This window comes from Chionomys nivalis, chromosome 4 (genome assembly GCF_950005125.1).
Source record: "Chionomys nivalis chromosome 4, mChiNiv1.1, whole genome shotgun sequence".
Lineage (NCBI taxonomy): Eukaryota > Metazoa > Chordata > Mammalia > Rodentia > Cricetidae > Chionomys > Chionomys nivalis.
Genome location: NC_080089.1, coordinates 100,518,290 through 100,540,139, shown reverse-complemented (window position 1 = coordinate 100,540,139; position 21,850 = coordinate 100,518,290). Strand labels below are relative to the sequence as shown.

At 44.1% G+C, this 21,850-nt stretch overlaps 1 protein-coding gene across 4 annotated transcripts in view; it reads right to left on the bottom strand.

Annotated features, from left to right (window-relative positions):
* The window catches only part of Nphp3 (nephrocystin 3), a 41,748-nt gene extending 25,177 nt beyond the window's left edge, over nt 1-16,571 (bottom strand). For all 4 annotated transcript variants that reach the window (XR_009057026.1, XM_057768436.1, XM_057768437.1 and 1 more), the window contains exons 1-9: nt 16,167-16,571; nt 14,500-14,625; nt 13,479-13,629; nt 11,428-11,580; nt 10,583-10,716; nt 7,823-7,983; nt 4,262-4,418; nt 3,662-3,736; nt 1,498-1,671 (exon numbers count right to left, since the gene is read on the bottom strand). Coding sequence is in view for 3 of the 4 variants with exons in the window: in XM_057768436.1 (XP_057624419.1) it covers nt 1,498-1,671; nt 3,662-3,736; nt 4,262-4,418; nt 7,823-7,983; nt 10,583-10,716; nt 11,428-11,580; nt 13,479-13,629; nt 14,500-14,625; nt 16,167-16,547 (1,512 nt within the window). In the remaining variant the exon portion in view is untranslated. The remainder of the gene's footprint in view (nt 1-1,497; nt 1,672-3,661; nt 3,737-4,261; nt 4,419-7,822; nt 7,984-10,582; nt 10,717-11,427; nt 11,581-13,478; nt 13,630-14,499; nt 14,626-16,166) is intronic.
* Nucleotides 16,572-21,850: the final 5,279 nt, after the last annotated feature.

Genomic DNA, 21,850 nt, shown 5'->3' with positions numbered 1-21,850 from the left:
AGGCTAGAACTAATGGGCCAGGCAGTGTTTAAATGAGTACAGTTTCTGTGTAATTATTCCGGGGCTAAGCTAGCCGTGAGGGAGCCAGGCGGGACAAAAAGCAGGCCTGCTTGCCTCATCACTACAGATGTGGACCACAGTTCACGTTTATTCCGTGTGTGCTCATGGGGAAATCATGTCAGACTTCAGTTTCTTCTTCTATACCGTAGTATCAGTCTCTCTCAAAACAACCACTACTTAATATTAACCTCATGCCAACTACTGTTGTCTGTTTTAGGGGTGTCATCAGGCTTAATATTTGCAACATTGCCCTGCAAGAGAAGGAACACTAGCTATTCTCCATTTGTGGATAAGAAGGTCAAGTTGAGAGTGACCAGAGATTTGACTCAATCAAGCAATAAGCAGTCTAAACTCAAAGAGCTCTATAAAAATGCGTCTGCTCATGTTAATTTCCATGCCAGCCTTAGGAATTAATTTGTAGACTCAAGTTAAGATGGCTTAGCCCATTAAAGGTGCTTGCCATGAAGCCTGACGGCCGACTTCATTCCCAGGACACACATGGTGGAAGCAGAGGACCAACTCTTTTAAGTTGTTCTCTGATAGCCTCACATGTACCACGGCATGTGTGCCCCCTACTACATAATGCCACCTAAATTTAAAAATTGATTTGTACATTGCTTTGTGATATTAAGTGTTTTTTAAGTCGGACATGTTTCTTAGTAGATGTCAGGTTGTTAATCTGTTTAGATCCTTATAAATGCTGATTAGACCAAAAATGAATGGCTGATCCTGCCTATTAAATGAATGACCAGAGTTTATTTTCTGAACATTTGGCACTTTCACTCTTGTGGCAGTTAGGAAGAACTGACAGCCTGGCTTTGCTACCATCACATTCCCTAGCCTGATCTGGGGGAGTCGCAGATGGCAGCATAATGGGTGTATGGCTGATGAATCATCATCTTTAGCAATATTGGTGTTCATAATACATGTCAAAGTCACATAGTCTTTCCGTGATACAACTCTAAGTGCATCCCAATGTGGGTTGTCCAGCCTTGAGAGCAGGTAACATAGTCACCAACAAGAATATACTCAGGTGAAAGAATTGTTAGTTGACAACCTTTAAGCCATAACTTATTTTTATTATTTTTAATTGTGTGTGTATGTGTGCATGTTTGTGTGCACACAGGTGTGTTTGTGTGCAGTTGCACATGGAGTCCTAAAGCTAACATCTGGTGTCTATTTTTTGAGATAGGGTCTCTCCTTAGCCCAGGTTTACTGATTAACCAAACTGACTGTCCAATGAGCTCCCTAGATCGTCCTGTGCCTCTGCCCTCCCCATGCACTGGGGTTACAGACAGAGCCACCACTCTGGACTTTTGACACGGGTGCTTGGGATCTGAATTTGGGCCATCATGCTTACGTAAGAAGGACTTTCCCAGCTGTGCCACCCCAAGGCCAGCACCTGATGGCTCTTGGACCAGTGTCTCAGAAGCTTACCTTCTCGAATCCCAGTTCATGGGCTGAATTAGAAGCCTGCTGAAAGGCTTCCATCTGCTCTTGCTCATCGTGTATGTCCCACAGCACATCCCCCAAATCGTCCTCTTCTGGAGTGGAATCCTCACTACCTACATCCTTCACCTCCACGTCTGTGATCTCAAGGCCAAGGATGTCCTGAGTACAAAGAACAAGTACAGGAAAGCAAATGAAACTCAGAGACTTTGAAGCTGGGGTCAGCTTGCTGGGCCTTACCTGCTGAGGGCGTGCAAGTCCAGACTTAGGCTTCTAAGAACAAGAGTTATTATAAGTACCCCCAAGAATAAATTTGTAACCATAAGAACCCTAGTTTAAAATGAAAACACTAAAATATAAAGATTAAGAGTTCTTCTCAACTAAAAATAAAAGCAGAATACTATTTGTGTGATGGGATTTGTTTTCTGAAAAATGTCATGTAATAGTTGTAATTATATTTGGCTAGAGAATCACTTTTAAAAAAGTGTGTGTGTATGTGTACATGTGTGCGTGTGTGTATGTGTGTGTGTAAGTGTGGAGTCAAGAGACAAAGACTAACTTGGGCATCATCCTCAGGAATACTTACCACCTTTGAGATAGGGTCTCTCACTGGCAAGAGCTCACCATGGCTAGCTAGAGAGCTTAAGGGAATCCTTCTGTCTGCACATCCCGTGTTAGGATAACAAGCACATACCACCAGGCCTGGTATTTTTAAGTGCGTGCTTAGACTCCAGCTTGGGTCCTTATGTGTGTGAGGCAGGCATTCTACAGAGTGAACAATCTCTTCAGCCCCCTACTGAATAATTTCAAAGGCCACATTAATACCTAAGAAATATAGTATAAGACTGAATTCCTGAGATCGAGTTTCTTTTTCTTTTTTTAAAAAATTTTTTTGAGACAGGGTTTCTCTGTGTAGCCTGGTTGTCCTGGAACTCACTATGTAGACTAGGCTGGCCTTGAACTTGGAGATCTGCCTGCCTCTGCCTCCCAAGTACTGGGACTAAAGGTGTGCACCACTACCGCCTGGCATGAGATGGACTTTCTTGACTTTAGGCCTCTCTACCGTCACATTTAATCTCTATATTAGATCACTGAAAATATATTGATGATAAGTACAGCTTATTTCATTTTGCTTATCTTGGTCCTAAGTTTTGTAAGACTGAAAAGCTCAGAATCCTCCTGGCAATCGTTCTACTCAAGATCAGCATGCAAATGCGCTGCCATTGGTCGCCTCGTTATGTTTTGGGCTCACTCTTCTCTGATGACAAATCTCCATATCTGCAATCCAATTTAAATAGAAAAGATGAAGCTGGATGTGGTGGAGCACACCTTTAGTCCCAGCACTTGGGAGGCAGAGGCAGGTGGATCTCTAAGAATTCGAGGCCACCATGGTCTACAGAGTGAGTTCTAGGACAGCCAGGGCTGGTACACAGAGAAACCCTGTCTCAAAAAGCAAAAACAAAACAAAGCAGAAGATGACGTGAGCCCCCTCCTTCTCCAGTGAGATCTCTGGCTCCTGGGAAGAGCTGTGCATCCTTAGGCCAACATGGCACACCTTCCCATCATGCTCCTTTCACTTGGAGATAACAGTGTTGCCAGCCTTTTGATATTAGTTATTGGTGCTTTTGCTAAAACAATTCTGAAATGATTTTTTGCAGAAAGAATAAGCTCAGGCATAATATCAAGCAGCTACAGAAAGCATATGCATTTTAAAAAATACACAAGATTTCAACAAAACTTCTAGCTCCAGATGCCTCCATGGTCCATATCCTGTTCTCCCAAAATGTGTCCTTTCTGCTGTTAGAAATAGCAAGGTGGGGGCATGCCAAATATGTAAAAAACCCAAGTCCACAAAGATCACAAGAAGCCTCTTTGAGGAGTACAATACCCATTTGTCCTCAAATACCTCTCCTCTGGAGTTTCGAGTTTGCAATACATTTACACCTGGCAGGTGTTGAAGGCAGCCAGCTCTGTGAGGCACGTCCTGACAAAACCAGGGTCTCACCCCAGGACCAACTCCCAAAGAACAATGGCGCTCTCCTGGGGTGTTACTCTCAAAACTGACATACAAGTAGCTTTGTCTGGAAAACTCTTTAAAGAAAATACTATTAGGGTATTTTAGATGAAAGCTTACAGAGGAAAGCATATTTACCTGTTTAATAATCTTTTCCACACTGATGTAAATTTTATACACTCCCTCCGCAGGATCTCCTGAGTGATGGATGATCTAGGGAAAAGGGCTCAGAAGTAACATGGACATGCAGTAACAGCGGCAGCAGCAGGAGAAGTCTTTCAACATTTTAACTTTTTTATCCCAGCAAACTCCTTACAACAGAGATACTAGATTGTAGCCTTGTTCAGAAGAGGAAACCGAAGCAAGTTAAAAGGCTGGTGTGAGGTCACACAGGGATATGGTGGGGGCGTCTCATTTCAACCCTCTCCCTTGGGTTAGGACCCCCGGAATCTCTCATCTAGACGCCTGCTACCTTCCAGACTATTCTCACCAAACCACGGACATCGCTGGCAGAGGTTCACACCAGGCCCTGACATTCTGCTCAGTGCCAACCAATACTCCCAGCCCCACTCCAAGGGAAAACGCCAGGTCTGAGGTGTTTCAGGACTGATCTAACTGGGCCACCTTCCTGTATGTGCCCTCTCTGGACATGCTGGCTTCCTTTCCCATACTCATCCACCTCCTGGCTCTGGCTTAACTCTGCCACGCATGCTCTGTGACATATGTTCTGTGTTTTACCTTGGCTTTGTTGGTCTTGCTTAGGTTAGAAACTTGATCCAGGAACTGCTGGACGGAGTCGGAAGTGACTTCCCCATCCTCCAAACGATGGTAGATTAATCGTGGTTTTCCTTCTGGGTTCTGCAGAAAGGCTTCCTCACAGTCTTCTAGTAGAAAACTAGATTGGAAATCGCCATCTCTCGGGTTACGCTGTACTGTGGCAGCAGATTCTCAGTGACCAGTCTAAGTGCCCAAATGGACTTTACCATAGTGAAAGGGCCCAGATATAAAGGGAAAAAAGCTTTCAAACACACACACACACTCTCTCTGTGTGCCCGTGCCCAGACATCAGTGTCAAATGTCCTCCAGTGTTACTCTCTACTGAACCTGGAGCTCACTGAGTCAGCTAGCCTGGCTGGTCACAAGCCACAGGGATCTATGTGCTCCTTTCTCCCTCCCCTTTGCTGAAGTTACAGATCTTCATAGCATCCAACTTCTATGTAGGTTTGAACTTGGGTTCTCATGTATGCATGACGAACACTTTACCTACTGAGCCATCTTTCCAGTTCCCAAATTGGGTCATTTTACAGTACTATTCTTTTTTTTCTCATTAAAATAGTTCTTTAATAAATCTATTAAGAGCAGGACCAGTGGCTGGATCCCGACATTTTATGGGCTTTGGGCTTTTGAGGCAATCACATGACCACACTGCAGTCATCTCAACAGAGAGATGGTAAGGACTCAGGTGCAGTCAAGAAGCCATCCTCCAGCTACAGCTTCTACTTGGGGTTTAAAAAGTAGCTGAGGAATGCCCACAACACGGCTCTTCATTCTATTTGCCTTTCTTGGCCTTGGCTGTTTTTTCTTTTCTTTTCTTTTCTTTTCTTTTCTTTTCTTTTTTTCACATGTTTCTGGATTTTATTTTTCCTCTTCTCTCTCTGGGCTTCCTTGACCATCTTTTTTCTTTCCTTTTTATCAACGTCAGGGTCAGCAGTGCGTTCTTAATGTCGGGCATTATCTCCCTGCTCTTCCGAGTCTGTGTCTACTATTCTTACATGGTCTTAAAAATATATATGTTCATTAGCCAGAGAGAATAGACCTATAAATTATGTCTTAAGCTATAAAGCTTCATAATTGATTTATTTTAAGCATACAAATTCTCAAAAAAATACTGTTTGTGCATGGCTAGAAATAATGAAGCAGATTCATGAAACTGTGCAACCCATATGTACAGAGGAACTAATTATTGATCAGGAAGGTACTCCCCTATGAAGCTCCCAAGCTGTTTGGGGCTGCTCTTCCTAGATTTGTCTTTTGGGAAGTTGAGAGAGTCAGCCAAACAGAAGCAGAGTAATCCGAGAAGAATAAAGGCCCCAGCAGCTGTATCTGTGGCCTGATGCTCATTGCTCCTGTCACACTTCTGGGTATTTGTTCATGGAAAGGGAGGCTCCCTGGGGATTGAACCCAGGCCTCGTGCATGCAAGGTAAGTGCTGTACCACTGAGCTGCACTTGCAGCCCCAACCACTACGACAGTCCGAGGGAACAGAGGAAAGAATGCAATAAAATGAGGGAAATTCAAGCAGAAGAAAGCTGAAGCAGAAACGTAAGAAATTAAAATTCTGATTATTTAAAAAATTTTTTTTTTCAAGACAGGGTTTCTCTGTGTAACATATAACAGCCCTGGTTGTCTTGGAACTCGCTTTGTAGACCTGGCTAGCCTTGAACTCACAGAGATCTGCCTGTTTCTGCCTCCTGGGTGCTAGGATTAAAGCTGTGTGCCACCACTGCCTGACTAAAAGAATCATTTAAGAAAACCAAAATTTTAGTTAAAGGAGATAAACAAATAATAGAAAATAAATGGAAGGGGGAACTCAAGTTTAAAATGAGGAAGACAGAAACAAATGCTAAAGCATCAAGAGGAGAGTTATCTTAAACAAGTGAATGTCTTAAAGAAAAAGTAGATTAAAAATAAGAATTAAAGAAGAATAATTTAACAATGAAGGACATGTATTACCAAATGACATAAGATACAACCCCAACATCATGTATTAAAAATGATACACCCTTAATGAATATGAAAGCAAGGAGAGAACAGTAGAGAAATGGGATTCCGCTGAGAGCAACCAGTTGAAGGGCATTGTAGACACACTCGGAGAAATTGTTAGTTCTCTCCACCTAGCTGCTAAGTTGTCTGTAGGCCCCTTCTTTCTTTTGTGTGTTTGTGTGCGTGGGAATGTGTGTGTTGTGTATGTGTGAGTACGGTGTGTGTGTGAATAAGTATGTGTTGTGTATGAGTGAGTGTGTGTGTTGTGTATGGGTGTGTGAATAAGTGTGTGTTGTGTATGTGTGAGTGAGTGTGTCTGTGTGAGTGTGTATGTCTGTGTGAATAACTGTGTGGTATGTGTGTGTCTGGTGTGAGTATGTATATGTATGTTTGTGTGTGTTGTGTATGTGTGAGTGTGTGTGTGTGTGTAATTGGGCATTGAATCTAAGGCTTCATGCACACAAGGTAATTATTACTCTACCACTGGGTTTTCTCCTCTCCTTTTTTCCAGCCTCCCCCTCCTGAGTGCTGGGATTACAGGCGTGCATCACTATGCCAGATTTTGTGAGGTGTTGGGGACTGACCCCAGAATCTCGTGCACGGCAGGAAAGTCCTCCACCAACCGAGCCACATATCTAGACCTTGAGTTCTTTTGAGACAGGATCTTGCTAAGTTGCCTGGGCTGGGCTGCAATTTGCAATCCTCCTGCCGCCGTTTGCTGAGCAGTTGAGAGGCCCAGCTACAAGGCAGAGTCTTAGGGACAAGGACAGAATTTACTGCAGGGAAAGTGGTGGCACTGGACATCTCATGCAATTAAAGTCAAGGACAACTCACACTCTGCAAGGCTAAACCCAGTCAGACAACAAGGCTAGACGGAACAGCTCAGTCAAGGACAACTCACACTCTGCAAGGCTAAACCCAGTCAGACAACAAGGCTAGACGGAACAGCTCGCGCCCCTCTTTGTCCCATTTTGTCTTTTATCTACACCATCTGTATTTGATTGACTGAAACACCCACAGGTAAGATTCATTATATTATAATAATATTCACATTGAAACTTCAAATTGTATTCCAAGAAAGAAAACAACAGGGTTGCCTGTAGACTGATACGGGAAGCCACCAGCTTTTCCTGTAATTCAGACGGTAAACATTAGGCTGTGTAGGACAGTTTCCATTGTGAACACTCCATTTTGCTGTTATAGTATGAAAGCAGCTACTAAAAACATGTACACAAATCAGTGAATGTGACTGTGTTCCAATAAAACTTTATTTACAAAAGCTGACAATGGGCAGGGTTAGCCCTGGGCCACTGTTGCCAACTGCTGCCCAAAGCAATTCTTATATTAATGATGCTGATAGATCTAATGGTATAAAGCTTTACATTTTTTATCTGAGTGTGAGGGAGTTAAAAGATTTATTAGATTTCACACACTGCTTTTGACTATAAGAATGGAATCAGGACTCATCTTTGAAGTTCCCTTGGCAGTGAACTTTACAGCTAATGTGATGGTAAACTAGAGATATTTTTCAGCTTACCTTGGTAATGTTGAGTGAAGGAATAAAGCAACTAAAGAACTCTTCTCGAGTTCCCATTTTCTTACAGTGAGGTACTGGTTTTCAACATCTATTGGAAAATAAATGGCCTGGAAGAAATATCCCATGGTCTCGCACATTCTCTTAAGTTTAGGTGAATGGTCCTAAAAATGAATCAGGATATATTAAAGCATGATATAGTTAACTGATAGGGGTGCAGAGAGGATCTTATTACTCAAAAGATATATTTTAGAACAGCCTATATTCTAAGCAGTATCCTAATACAAAAAAGATCATATTTTAAAGAAAATATTACAGAGCAAAAGTAAATTTCTCTCTAGCACAAAAAATAATAGCTTAATAACATGACTATTTTCTAGTGCATAAAATGATTTATTTATTTCATAATCAAGCAACAGAACAAAGTATTAGGTTAGTTTGATTTGGTATTTCTTTGTATTATTATTATTATTATTATTATTATTTTATTTTATTTTATTTGGATTTTTCAAGACAGGGTTTCTCCGTAGTTTTTGGTTCCTGTCCTGGAACCAGCTCTTGTAGGCCAGGTTGGCCTCGAACTCACAGCGATCCGCTTGCCTCTGACTCCCGAGTGCTGGGATTAAAGGCGTGTGCCACCACCGCCCGGCTTCTTGGTATTATTTTTATCAGGGATAATTTGCTTTCTTGTTTTAAAGGATTCAAAGGTAAATCCGTGTGTGTGCGCGCGCGTGTGTGTGCGGGCATGTGTGGAATACGGTGATCTGAGCTAGGAGTCGCAGTTTCAATGACAGCAGGCTTGCCTTGCATTAAAAGCCCGAGATTTCATTGCAGAAACATAAAAAGTTAAAATCTTAATAAAAAAATATTGGTCTATAGCAAATAATGATGATTTTTATTAAAGGAATTAGTCAGATCCCTCTAGTTGTCCTTGGGAAGAACTTATATCCAACTACGAGATGGAAGCTGTGGACTATAAAATATTCTACAATTTTACCAAGATTAGTAATATCATAAAGGAGTGTTAAGTAAATCTACTAACAGCCTGTAGCCCATGGATTTAGCAAGTTTATCTTTGGGAATGAAGATGTATTTGAAATTCACTTGAGACAGTAGAGATAGAGTTCTCCTACAAAAGGTCAGGTGGTAAATATCTTTTAAAAATAATAATGCTTAATAATTCATCTGTTTTAGTAGGGACCTTTTAAATATTTGGTTTCTCTTCCAATTAACTGCTTTGGTAGTCCAGCCATGGATTTCTGTGTCTCTCTCTCTCTCACACACACACATACACACACACACACACACACACACACACCCCACACACAGCCTGTGAGTGTTCCAATAATACTTTTTTATAGACGTTAAAGTGTAGATTTCATATAATTTTCACCTAACAAAATAGTCTTCTATGGGTCGAGACTCTTTGGCAAACTTCTATCTCCAAAAATATTTACATTGTGATTCGTAAAAGTAACAACAAAAATAATTTTATGGCTAGGGGTCACACAACATTAAGAACTGTATTAAAGGGTTGTGGAGTTTAGGAAGGCTGAGAACCACTGCTTTAAAATAAAAAAGCAAATCTTAGCTCTGGGCCATATGAAACCAGGTAGCAAGCCAGAAGTGGCCACATGCTGTAGTTTACAGAACTCTAGTTTTGCTTTTGAATAACTCCATGGGATGCCTTGAGAAATTCAAAGTCGTGATAAGGATTAAACTTTAGTATTATCTGAAACAGCTTTAAGGACAGCAACTACATCAGACAAGGCCAACGAAGGGCTCAAACATGGAAGACAATAGCTAATGAAATATGAAAAGGCCATTTTAATACACAAATTCTTAACTATATTTTGTACTTTTACATTAAGACATTGGCATCTCTTTTTGTTGTTTGTTTTTGGTTTTGTTTTTTGGAATGAGACAGGGTTTCTTTGTGTAGCCTTGGCTGTCCTGGACCTCACTCTGTAGACCAGGCTTGCCTTGAATTCACAGAGCTCCACCCGCCTCTACCTCTCAAGTGCAGGAATTAAAGGAGTGTACCACTAAGACATCAGGATCTTAATGATATATTTTAGGTATAAAATTAGATATAAATAGAAAGAAGCCAGAATATCCCAACATCTTAGTTTCATCTTCATGCCTTGGCTCCTGTCCTTACTTTACTAGTAAATTAGATGAAAACTAGGAGCCTTAACACAATGTCTACTTTACGCACGTGAATACGGAACCAAAGTGCATCATAAGCAAAGCCTTATTAATGCTTATTCAGCTGGAAAATCTCATAGGTAGCGAGCTACTTAGTTTAAATGTGATTATATTCTGGATATAACATTAATTTGTATTGTGTTTTGAGATAGGATCTCACTATGTAGTTCAGGCTAGCCTCCAACTCACCTCAGTCCTCTTACCTCTATCCTGAGTGCTGAGGTTACAGATATGTGCCACTATCTCAGCTATTAACTTGTATTTTCTTTTCTTTATCTCTCTTTTTTTAAGATATTTTTTAAAAATTTTATACATATGGGTGTCTGCCTGCATGTGTGTATATGCATTATGAGCATGCCTGGTGCCACAGAGGCCAGAAGAGGGCATCCAATGCCCTGTGACAGGAATCAGAGCCAGTTGTAAGCCACTGTGTGGGTGCTGGAAACAAACCAGGGTCCTCTGCAAGAGCAGCTAAAGCGCTTAACTGCTGAGCTTCTCTCCAGCCCCAGACTCTGTATTCTCAATGAGTTAGTACACAATTTATGAATATCTCACCTTCAGGAAAAGTTCCACTTCAGGCTGGGTTTCGTCTGTGTAGATGAGGTAACATCTGACAGAGTGACTCCACAGGGAACGTGAGAACAAGGGCGTGACCTGCAATAAGCCAGCCACAGCAGTGTCCCAGTCATCTGGAAGTAAAATGTCCATAAATCAATGAAAACCTTACCACCATACACCTGACAAAATAATTCCAAGTAAGTCTGAGAAAAGCATAACAGACATAGACTAGAACCTGCTGTCATGTGTTAATACCACCAAAGCCAGAATAACGTATTAGAAAGTAATTAATTTCTAGCCTCAACTTCTCCTCTGGGATTTAAGGTAATGAATGTCAGTGGTCTCCCCTGGAGACAATGGATCCCCAGGGTAGTGTCTGTAATTCTATTTTTCGTGAGCCACTCAGTTGCTCTGCTAGTTGAAAGGAGCCTGCCTTCCCAAGTGATGTGTCATTTTGCCTTCCTAGTCTTGAACTCCAATGAAGCTAAAAGAGAGTTTGAGAATGGTGTAAAACGAAAAGTAGTTTTATGTTATTTAGTGGGAAGGAAAAATTATAAAATACCTGACAATAACAAATATAAAAATATTGTTTCTCAGTTAAACTACATCGTATCCTTGTGGCTCAACAAAGCACCCGTGAATTCTGAGAATAGCACAGCTACTAGAACATGGGTGGCCAGGATAGTAGGAGGGCCACGTTACCCTGATGAAAAGTGTGTCACCTCAGCTTGGTCAGTCGTAGTCTCTGTGCATGCTGGCTTGCCAATGGAAGGTGCCAGAACACCAACATCACGTGCACAAGATTCTAGAGCGCGAACAGTCACAGGCAAGGGGCCGGTTACCTCGGTTGATGTTTGCGAAGGGTCCTTCCACATCTATAGAACTGTGGGCAAACTCAGGGCCTCTGAAGGATTGCTGAAGCTGGATCATGCTGCCTATGGAAGGCTCGCTTCCCAAGGCTCTGCTGGGCCAGTATTCACATTGGGTTCCAGTAGCTGTTGCAACAAGGAATTGGAATTTCAAAAACAGCCAAGCTACCAAATATTTTAAAACTCATTACATATGTCAAATAGTGTTTTTCATGTCAAGATGTTCTATTTATAAATAAAACAAGCATTCAAATAATGGTTTTCAAAATATTTTGGCACTGACTTTTGGCAAAGCATTTCAGTTCTGGTTAGCACAATTCTGGTTATCATCTCGAATTCAAAGAAAGGATTAAAATAGGAAAGAAGGAAGAGAAAAAGAAACAAAGGAACTTTAGTAAGAGGCAGTTTAGGGCAGTGAGATGATTCAGTAGGCAAAGGCACTTGCCACCAAACCTGAGGACTTGCATCCAATACCTGGGGTGCAACTGGCAGAAGGAGAGAACTGATTCTCACAGATTATCCTCTGACCTCCACACACGTGCACTTCCAGCCACATGCACACACATACATACCCACATACATATACTCAAGATAAATAAATGAAATGAAAAAGAGGCAGTTTAAAAACACCACAAACAATTCTAAAAATCTACTTGCAAATGGACATTTACACATCAGTTAAAATGTAAAGGAATTTTTTTCCCCCTGAGACGAAGCCCCAGCTGTCCTGGAACTCACTATGTAGACCAGACTGACTTTAAACACATACAGATTACCTGCCTCTGCCCCCTGAGTGCTGAAATTAATGGCATATGCTGATGTAAGATTCCCCTCTATATGTTATGGATATGTTTTATTACCATTGGTTATTAGAAAAGCTGTTTTGGCCAATGGCTTAGTAGAGTAAAGCCAGGCAGGAAATCCGAACAGAGATATAGAGAGAAAGTAGGTGGAGTCGAGGAGACACCATGTAGCTGCCAAAGGAGAAAGATGCCAGCTGCCAGCCAGAACCTTACTGGTAGGTGACGACCTCATGGCAATACACAGATTAAAAGAAATGGGTTAATTTAAGATGTGAGAGTTAGATAAAAATATGCCTAAGCTATTGGTCAAACAGTGTTGTAATTAATATAGTTTCTGTGTGATTATTCAGGTCTGAGTGCCGGGAAACAAATGAGCAGTCTCTGCCTACAATATGCTACCATGCCCAGCTTCTGAAGGGACTTTAAACACAGACTGTCAACAGGACATTGATAACTTGTGTCCTTTAGGTTTAAATTGATGTATCAATGAGAAGGACCAAGAAGGCAGCATTGGCTTGTGTCTTTTAACTTGCCAAAACATTACAGTAGCTTTGATACATTGTACATATGAAGAAGCCAATATGGAATGGAAGCAGTCACTAAGTCATGTGACAGCAGGAGGCACTTTCTTAGCTGTTCTTGGTTAGTTGGGATCACTGCATCTTTTTCTCAAAATGCTGCTCCCAACCATTGAGAATAAAATGAAAATAAGTCAGGAACAGCCAGGTGCTGTATCTTACTCCCCAGTGCATCCCTTTGTAAGGCTATAATACCACCCTTATAAACAGGAGGATCACAACATCTCCTTATACCTACAGGAAGCTTTTCCTTTACCTTGTACTAATCACAGCTCATTAATACTTTCTTGAATTGTGGGAAATGTTTTGAATTCTGTGATTACAGATTTTTCTTTCTTGCTAGAAAAATGTAGGTGTGGTTCGTAGTGGGTACCTTGGATGGGGATAGGCGTGTGGAGAGAGAGCGCACATGTACACCATGGGCCAGGATGGTTGGCAGAGCATGAGGACAAGAGAAAGCCTAACCCAAACTACCAAGGACAGGAGGTCCAAGCAGCTAAGAGAGGACCAAAAGGTCTCTTCTGTTTGTAAGAGCATGGCACGCACTAATCCTGCACACAGAGAGTAAAGGGAATACGGCAGTCGGTTCTGAGCATCACAGCGGCCCTGCAGAAAGGGTAACGTGAACATGAAATGTGCTTACCTGTGACATCCGTGCAGCTGTCATCAGAATCAGACTCTCCAGGGTCAAAAACTTGGATACCCTGAGCCTGCAGCCTTTGAAGTTTGCTCTCCAGTTCCCGCTTGGCCCTTAGTAAGTCCTGGATTTCATTTTCTTTGGTCTCCCTAAAAATCTTTTAAAACGTAGAATTTAATTTTGAGACTCTTTTTATAATCACAAAGTTGTGCCACCAACTTTTCAGGGGGAAAAAAGCCATTCATTCATAAAGTCAGTTTTCATTTGGTTCTCAGTCTCCTCTGAGATGACATCCTAGACCTTTTATTGCTTCCCAGTTGAATCCACTGGAAGTCTCGCTGCATGAATGTGAGTCTTATGTGACATCTAACAAATTTGTTCCTTCATATTAAATACCAAACATTTCCAAGTGTTCCATCTCACGAAGAAACACATTCTTGGAGGCTGGAGAGAGGGTACAGTGGCTAAGAATACATGCTGCTCTTGCAGCAAACCTGAGTTTTGATTTCTTTTGATTCCTAGCACTCATGTTGGGCAGCTCACACTGGCCTGTGACTCTGGCTCCAAGAGATCCTACGACTCTAGCCCCCACAGGCACTGCATCCATGTGTGTTTGTACATACATACACACACAATTAAAAATAAAACTAAAAAATTCATTCTTTAATCTTTCAATATCTCATCTAAAATGTTCACTTTCCTATCTCTCTATCAAATAAACAACACCCAACTGAAAACACCAAACACTTTCTTCTCCAGCTCTTGTGACCTTCATACATGTTACTTCATTTATCTCTGTTCATCACGATAGCAGATTAACTTTTTTTTCTGTTGTGTTTTTCAAGACAAGCTCTCATTATGTAGACCAGGCTGACCTTGAACTTACAGAGGTCTGCTTGTCTGTGTTTCCAGAGTGCTGGAATTAAGGGCATGGGCCGGCACATCTGGATCAAATGAACACTTTTTTTAAAAAAATAGTTTTTAATCTGTGACTCTGGGGATGTGTGTAGAAATATAAGGAATTTACCTTGAATTGCCTTTTAACTCTGTCTCTGTCGTGTTCAAATGTAACTGCTCTCTCCATGGCTTGGTATTTTGCTTCCAGTGCCCCCTCTTTTTCCCGCAGTATCTTCTGATAAGTTTTCTGAAGTGCCTGGAATAATTCTCCTGTTATCTCTTAACAAAAACAGCCTTGCCTTTTGACATATATGTTACATATGTTAGAATTTAATACTCTACTCACTATTTTTATCAACTATCAAGCATGTCTATGTCATCATTTTATTCACGCAAAATAGAAGAAATGCAAACATGTTTGAATGCTAGCAAGCAGGTTCTGCAGCAATGAGCTTTCAGTGGGCACGAACACCTTTTCTTTGAAATACTGCACCAGCTCTCAAAGTTTTCTGTGCCTCGGGTTTTCTAAGAGAATAAGAAATACAATTTGTACGGCTCGGCTTGAAGAATAATTAACTACGAAAGTTTCCATGCTCCGCGACATTATAGATTAATCCTTTTACTGTCCCCTGAGCCTTTCAGTCTGATTCCACGGCGGGCCTCCAGTAAATGTCAACACGGCTGAGTGAAATAAATGTGGGAAAATTTCCTCAAGATTATGCAGGCAAGAAAGGAACAGCAGGTTACACAAGGAATTGGGATTGCTGACCAGTGACTTGTGACTTTGGGTCTGCCAGCCCTCTCTATGCTGGCTTCATCCTGCCCCTTCCTACCTGCCATCCCACATGGTTCTCAGTGGGCAGTAATGCGCACACATGAAATCAGACCGGAAATGCACAGGTCCACCTTATATGGGCAAGTGCATTGGTCAGCCAGTGGAACCCGAGGGCAGCAGGAGCTGCAGCGAGGAACATCTTCCCAGAGAATATGCTAATGGCATACTAGATAACGAAGGGCGGGCTTCATAAAACCTGATGGAAATGATGCCTGACTAAAAGAAGGTGCCTTCTTTTATGCAAATAAGCCTGAGCTGTTTATTTAATGCCTACTTCGATGGGCCCTGGAGCTCTTGGGCTGTCAGAGATCTCACCCACGGAAAAGAAAGGAGTAAACATATAACCACCAGAGAGGCTCCGGGTCCCTGGCATCAAGTCCCAGACTTTTCGCTCTGAGAATTTTTGCTTTACCTACTATCTGAATGAACTAAAGCCTATCTGCTGTAAGGCCTACAAAGCATTAAAATAACTATGAGTCTATTAGCCAAATGGACTAAGGGAATTTGAGTACTCTCAAGGAAGGTTTTTAACCACAGGAGTTAAAAACGGTGAAACTAGAAGGTTTCCATAAAAATTCCTATCATATCATTAAAACCCAAAACTGCAGGACGTCGCAAAGAAACTGAGCCAAGCGCTCCATGTTGGAGATACGTTAAATGGGAGGAGTTGTATGAAGTTTCATCACAGTGTGGCATTTGCGGCTTCAGGACTTGGGATGATTGATTCAAGGTGTCTAGATGAATGAACCGGAAATTGAAAGGGGGGGGGAGAAGCTGATAAGAAATTAGTTTAGATTCAAATAATGATTCCTCCTAAACAAGGAGCAGCTTCTGTCCAACTTGGAAAACAACTTGATTTGTAGCCTGGGACAGGATGGTGGTGCCACCAAGTGGCTGAGCGGCACACCCGGGTCTCAGTTTCCCCAGGCGTCCAGCTCACAACAGGCTCTGTCCCGCGTTACCTGCAGCTCCGCCCGCAGCCTCTTGTTCTCGGTGTCCAGCTTGGCCTCTCGGCGACCCATGGACAGCAACTCCTGGTTCTTGCTGACCCGGAAGATCTCATACTCCTTCTTAAGCCGCTCGAACTCGGCTGCCGCGTACTCCAGCTCTGGCACTGACGAGCCGGTGGACTTGAAACTGGCTCCCAGCAGCCCGCCGCCGCCCGCCGCGCGAGGCAGCGACCCGGGCCCGGCTCCCGCACCCCTGCGGAACGAGCTGCGCAGCAGGCGGGCCTTGGGCTTCACCTCCACCGGGATCTCGCAGGCCTCGCCGCCGCCCGCCCCGTACGTGTCCTCGATCACCTCCCCGCCAGCGGGGCTCACCAGAGATGAGGCTGTCCCCATAGTGCCCACGGCCAGCCGCGGCGGCTCGCTGGGTCCCAGTTGGAGGTGGGGCCAAGAGGGCGGGGTCTGGAAAGCAGGGCGGAGCGCGGCGGCGAGGGGGTGTGACCAGGAGGCAAGGGCGGGGCCAGGAGGGGCGGGGTCCAGACTTTGGGGCGTGGCCGAATGGTGGGGCGGGGTGCAGAAGCGGGGAGGGCGAAAGGGGGGCTGGAGAGAGGAGCAGAGCTGTCGTGAGTGGGGCCTGGAGAGAAGGAGAGAGGAGCGGAAAGTGGCACAGAGAGGAGGCGTGGTGTCAAAGAGAAGGCGTCCAGGAAGGGGCGGAGCCAGGTCTTAGGGGCGTGAACAAACAAGCAGGGCGTGATGCGGCTGCAGGAGAGGACGTGGTCTGCAGAGAGGGGTGGGACGTGGCAGCGAGAGGAGGCGTGGTCAGGTGAGGCCAGGGCCCGAAGTGGAGTTGGGGCCGGGGTTTGGGGACGTGACCGGGTAAGTGGGACGCAATGTGGCTGCCGGGGAGAGTCAGAGTGGGAGGGTCCAGGCGTGATAGCTAAAGGGGTCGTGGCCAGGAGAAAAGAGCGGCACCCAGAGGGCGGAGCCAGGTTTCAGGAGCAAGGCCGTTCAAGCCGGGCTGGAGCTTCTGCCAGAGAGCGGCCTGGAGAGAGGGGCGGGACGAGGGAGGGTTGCGAGAAAGGAGCGTGGGGAAGAGCGGAGTGGGTACCACGGACCGGAGCTGGCGGGCCTGAGAGCTGGCTTTTCAGTAACAGGCTGCAGGATTGAGTTGGGCAAGCCGGGTGGGGGTTGGGGGGGGGTTGGACCAGGAGAGGAGCTATACTCCAGGACGTCTAGAAGGGAGGACTTCAGACTTGCTCCACCGCTGCTGTCTCTGCTGTCCCAAACTAGGGTCTCCTCTCCCTAGAGGCAAATCAGGGCCTAGTGTGTCTCTCAGTATGCATGTAACAAATAATGTTGTCCAGGAAAAAACTTCAAAGCGTCACCACCACATGAGACCACGGGGTCCATCCTTTGATAAGATCAGGTTTTATAACTCATGGCACCTGGGACGCTGGGGATCGTACACTAGACGAAAGGAAATTATTACAATTATAGAGTCTGAAGGAAGGGAACACTTGCTATCATTTTAGATTCTGTTCCTGGTTGCCCTTGGTCTGTTAGCTTGTCTTCCTACCCACTCCAAGTTGGTGGCCAAGGTTAGAGGGGACAAAAAGGGCAGAGATGACTTTGCTTGACACTGTTGTGAGCTGTGAGCTGGTACTCTTTATGCCTGTCCTTTCCTTCTTAGGAAGTACCGAAATTCTTTAAAGTGCCAGCCACTCTCTCCGATCTGCCATTATTCTCTGATTACTGGAAATTCCCTTGCCCAAGCGTGATATAATTTTATTCCAGTTCTTGCTTACTCCTTCCTTGGTTGCAAGGAATCTAGTGGCATTTTAGGCATGTGTCCATGCAGAGCTTCCTGCATGGCGACTCGCATGACCATAGGGTTCCATTTGACCCACAGACACTGTCGGGTTTCCTGGAAAGCTGAGATAACCATACAAGACGTCTACAGTGAAACACTGGGCCCGGCACTTGGGACGAGAAAAGGGAAGCAGGCAGACTGGGCAGAAGGAGAGATTGCATTCTGCCGCATTCCCGACAAGGACCTCAGCTGTTCTGCACAGATTGTAAAAGCTGGGATGGCTCCGGTAGATTGTTCTAAATTGGTTTGTGGGCTAGGACTTCATACTTCACTTAATCTAGTCATCTGCTCTCTATAGCTGGAGGAGACTGATGGCTGAGAGTGGTCTGCTCACAGCATTGTTAGCAGCTGAAGTCGAATCAGTCAGTCACCTCTACCACATAGCAAACAGTCTTTCCTCCAGAGAACTCTGGGAATGCAGATCTGTTCCAACCTATGAACAATAATTGCGCCTGAACTCCTTGCACCAAAGTAGCTGGTCATCTTTTCTGCTGGCCTTTGTATTTTTCTGAGTTGAAGGGTTACGTATTAATTTCTTCAGGTAGTACCATGAGACTTTTCAGGGGAAATATTTCCTCTGCCGTAAAACCCAAAGAATTCCCTACATTCTCAAATTTTTTTGGTTGCTAATTTCTGATGTCAGTTCCATCAACATAGATCAGAGATTTAAGAACCATTCTCTAGATTTCTTTCCTTTCTCCTTCCCTCCTTCTTTCCTTTTCTTTCTAAACCAGGGTGCACCATAGCTCAGACTGGCCTCGATCTTTCTATGTAGCCAAGGATGACCTTAAACTCCTGATCCTCCTGCCTCCACCTACCAGGTGCTGTGATTGCCACTAGATGCCACCATGGTATGTTTAAGCAGAGCTGGGTTCAAACCCAGTGCTTTATATATGCTTGCCAGACATAATTGATTTGTCCCACGTCCCTGTCCCATTCTCTAGATACCTGACAATTTGTTTGAAAATGTTCATGTTTGGGATGTGGCTCAGCTGGAGACATCTATGAGTGTGCCTGCATACTAGCCATCACCCACCCCTTCTAAAAAGTGACAGAAAAGAGCTACACTAATTGATGACAATATGGGAGCTTAGATCCCACTAAGAGCCCCAAATCAACCAATCCCTGCTTTCCCTTCACCTCTTTGGTGATGAACTCTGTTTGACATGTATTTCACCTTTGTTGGGCCACTTTCCTTCTGCCTCCTATATGGCTGCTGTTTCCTTGTGGTACTCGCTGCTAACCCCCATTTCTTCAGAATGTGGTGTCCTTCTCCGACAGTTATCCAGAATTCTGGACGAGCTTATCTGTTGAGCATTCACCCCCCCCCCATGGCAGCAGTTCTAGCAATCATGGCACACCCTGTGCAAGAACCACATTCTTCCTAACTCCATTCTGCATCAGCTGCATCTGCGTTTTTGTGGACTGATTTCCACTGTCAGCTTGGCAGGATTCGGAATACTCTAGAAGACACACGCATGTCTGTGAGGGCATTTTCCAGAGAAGTTTAACTGACAGCAGTGAAGTGTGCACAACCATTCTTCCCACTGGGGCCCCAGAGTGAGTACACAGGAGAAAGCAACTGGACAGTCAGGATTCATCTCTGTTTCCTGGCTGCGGTTACAATGTGAAAAACCTTCTTGCCTTCCTGCCAGAGGGACTATACCCTCAAGCTGTGAGCCAAAATAAAACTACCCTTTCTCCCTCTCTCCCTCCCGCCCTCATTTCCCTCCTTCATGTCTCTCTTTTCTCCCTCCCCTTTCTCCTTCCCTCTCTTCCCCTTTTCTCTCTCCCCTCTCTCCTTTCCCCTTCCTGCCCTCCCTCCCTCCCTCCCTCCCTCCCTCCCTCCCTCCCTCCTTCCCTCCCTCCCTCCTTCCCTCTCTCTTCCTTCCTTCCCTCTCTCCCTCCCTTCCTTCAGTTACTATCTGTCACAGCAATGAGAAAATTAACGCACCATTTTGCTAACTAGGAGGGACTTTTATTTTTGTAACTTTTGGTTGTTATTGTTGCTCACCAGCTGTTATGGGCTCTCTCCTGAGCATGTGCAGTAGAACAAATAACTGACACTCTGGGAAGACCTATTACGACTGTAGCCAGAGACTGCTCAAATGTTTCCTGGCCGCCCAGACCCAAACAATCACACAGAAACTATATTAATTACAACACTGCTTGACCAATGACTTGTGCATATTCCTAGCTAGCTCTTACATCTTAAATTAACCCATTTCTATTAATGTATGTGTCACCACGAGGTTGTAGCCTACTGGTGAGGCGTCAGTGGCATCCTTCTCCTTTGGCAGCTACATGGCGTTTCCTTGACTCCACCTACTCTTTATATCTCTCTTCAGAGTTCCCACCTGGCTTTGCTCTGCTAAGCCATTGACTGAAACAGCTTTATTCATCAACCAATAAAAGCAACACACACTGAAGGACCTCCCACATCATATGACCTCAGTTCTCACAGAGCTCACAGACTAGACTAGTTGTCACTACCATCTTCAAATACTGTCAGATGGCTTTGTAGATTCTCCAGACACAAATCTGGGTTTGTTGAGACCCCGAAGCTGTCTGCATCTATAGAGACAAAGACAAAGACATTATCTTTTTCATCAAGTAACTATACATACATTCATGTTCACCTTGGATAAGCATTCATCAATGCCAAGGTGGGCAAACCAAGTAAATGAGCTCAAAGATGACCATGTGAAGGGGCTGGTAGTAGATCTCCACCAAGTTTATTAATCCTAAAGCATGGTAAAAAATATAGTCTAATCTCAATTTCATCATCTGTTCTTTTTAATGCTTAATAGAATCTACCTACGTGATTCTGCATTTTCAAAGTGTAACATTGAACATAAAGATACACCGAGGAGTAAAATCTCTAGCAGGTGGCCTGTGACTGATTACAGATAGATGCTTTGGGGACAGAGAAATGGCAAAGGCCCTTGCTGCTGAGACCGATGGCCCAAGTTCAATTCTTGAGATTCATGTCATAGAGGTAGAGAATTGACTCCTGAAAGTTGTTCTCTGACTCACAAATGCATGCCACAGGGTAATTTAAAAAGATAGCATAAACCAGGCGCTTGTGGTGCACGCCTTTAATTCTAGCACTCGGGGAGGCAGAGGCAGGCGGATCTCTGTGAGTTCAAGGCCAGCCAGGGTCTACAGAGTGAGTTCCAGGCCAGCCGGAGACACACAGAGAAACCCTGACTCGAAAAACAAAACAAAAACAAAAACAAACAAACAAGGATAGCATAAGAGTGGGTACTTTTTGAGATAGGGTCTCACTTTGTAGCCCAGCCTGGTCTTCAACTTGCTTTCTCCAGGCCACACTTCCAGTGTGCTTAGATTACAGATATGCATCACCACACCTGCCCTGGTTACAAACAATTTTAACACTTTGCTCATTGAAAGATGATACAGCTTACAACAAGAAGGGGCTACATGTGTGGGACCAAGTGCCAAAGGGGAATGTAATGCCGTTGTTAAAAAAGCATGAAGAATTCCAAGCAACAGCATCAGAGTGTTAGCCCCAAAGCACAGCCCTTTGAGTGTGGGGCCCTGAGGACCAGCATATGGAAGTCTTCATGGGGTCACATGAGACTACCACTGCTTTGACCAAAATACTGTAGCAGAAGTGACATTGTTACAGTTTCTAAGATGAGTCCCCGAGAGAATGGTCACTCCATTTAGAGTGTCCTGGAACTCCCTGGGAGTCTATAAACAGACTGGCAGGCTGGTGAGTTCATGAGCCAGTGGCAGTCTCAGCTGAGCCCAGACTTCCGGCGACCCTTCCCAACCCACGTGCGATAAAGCCATCTTTTCAGTT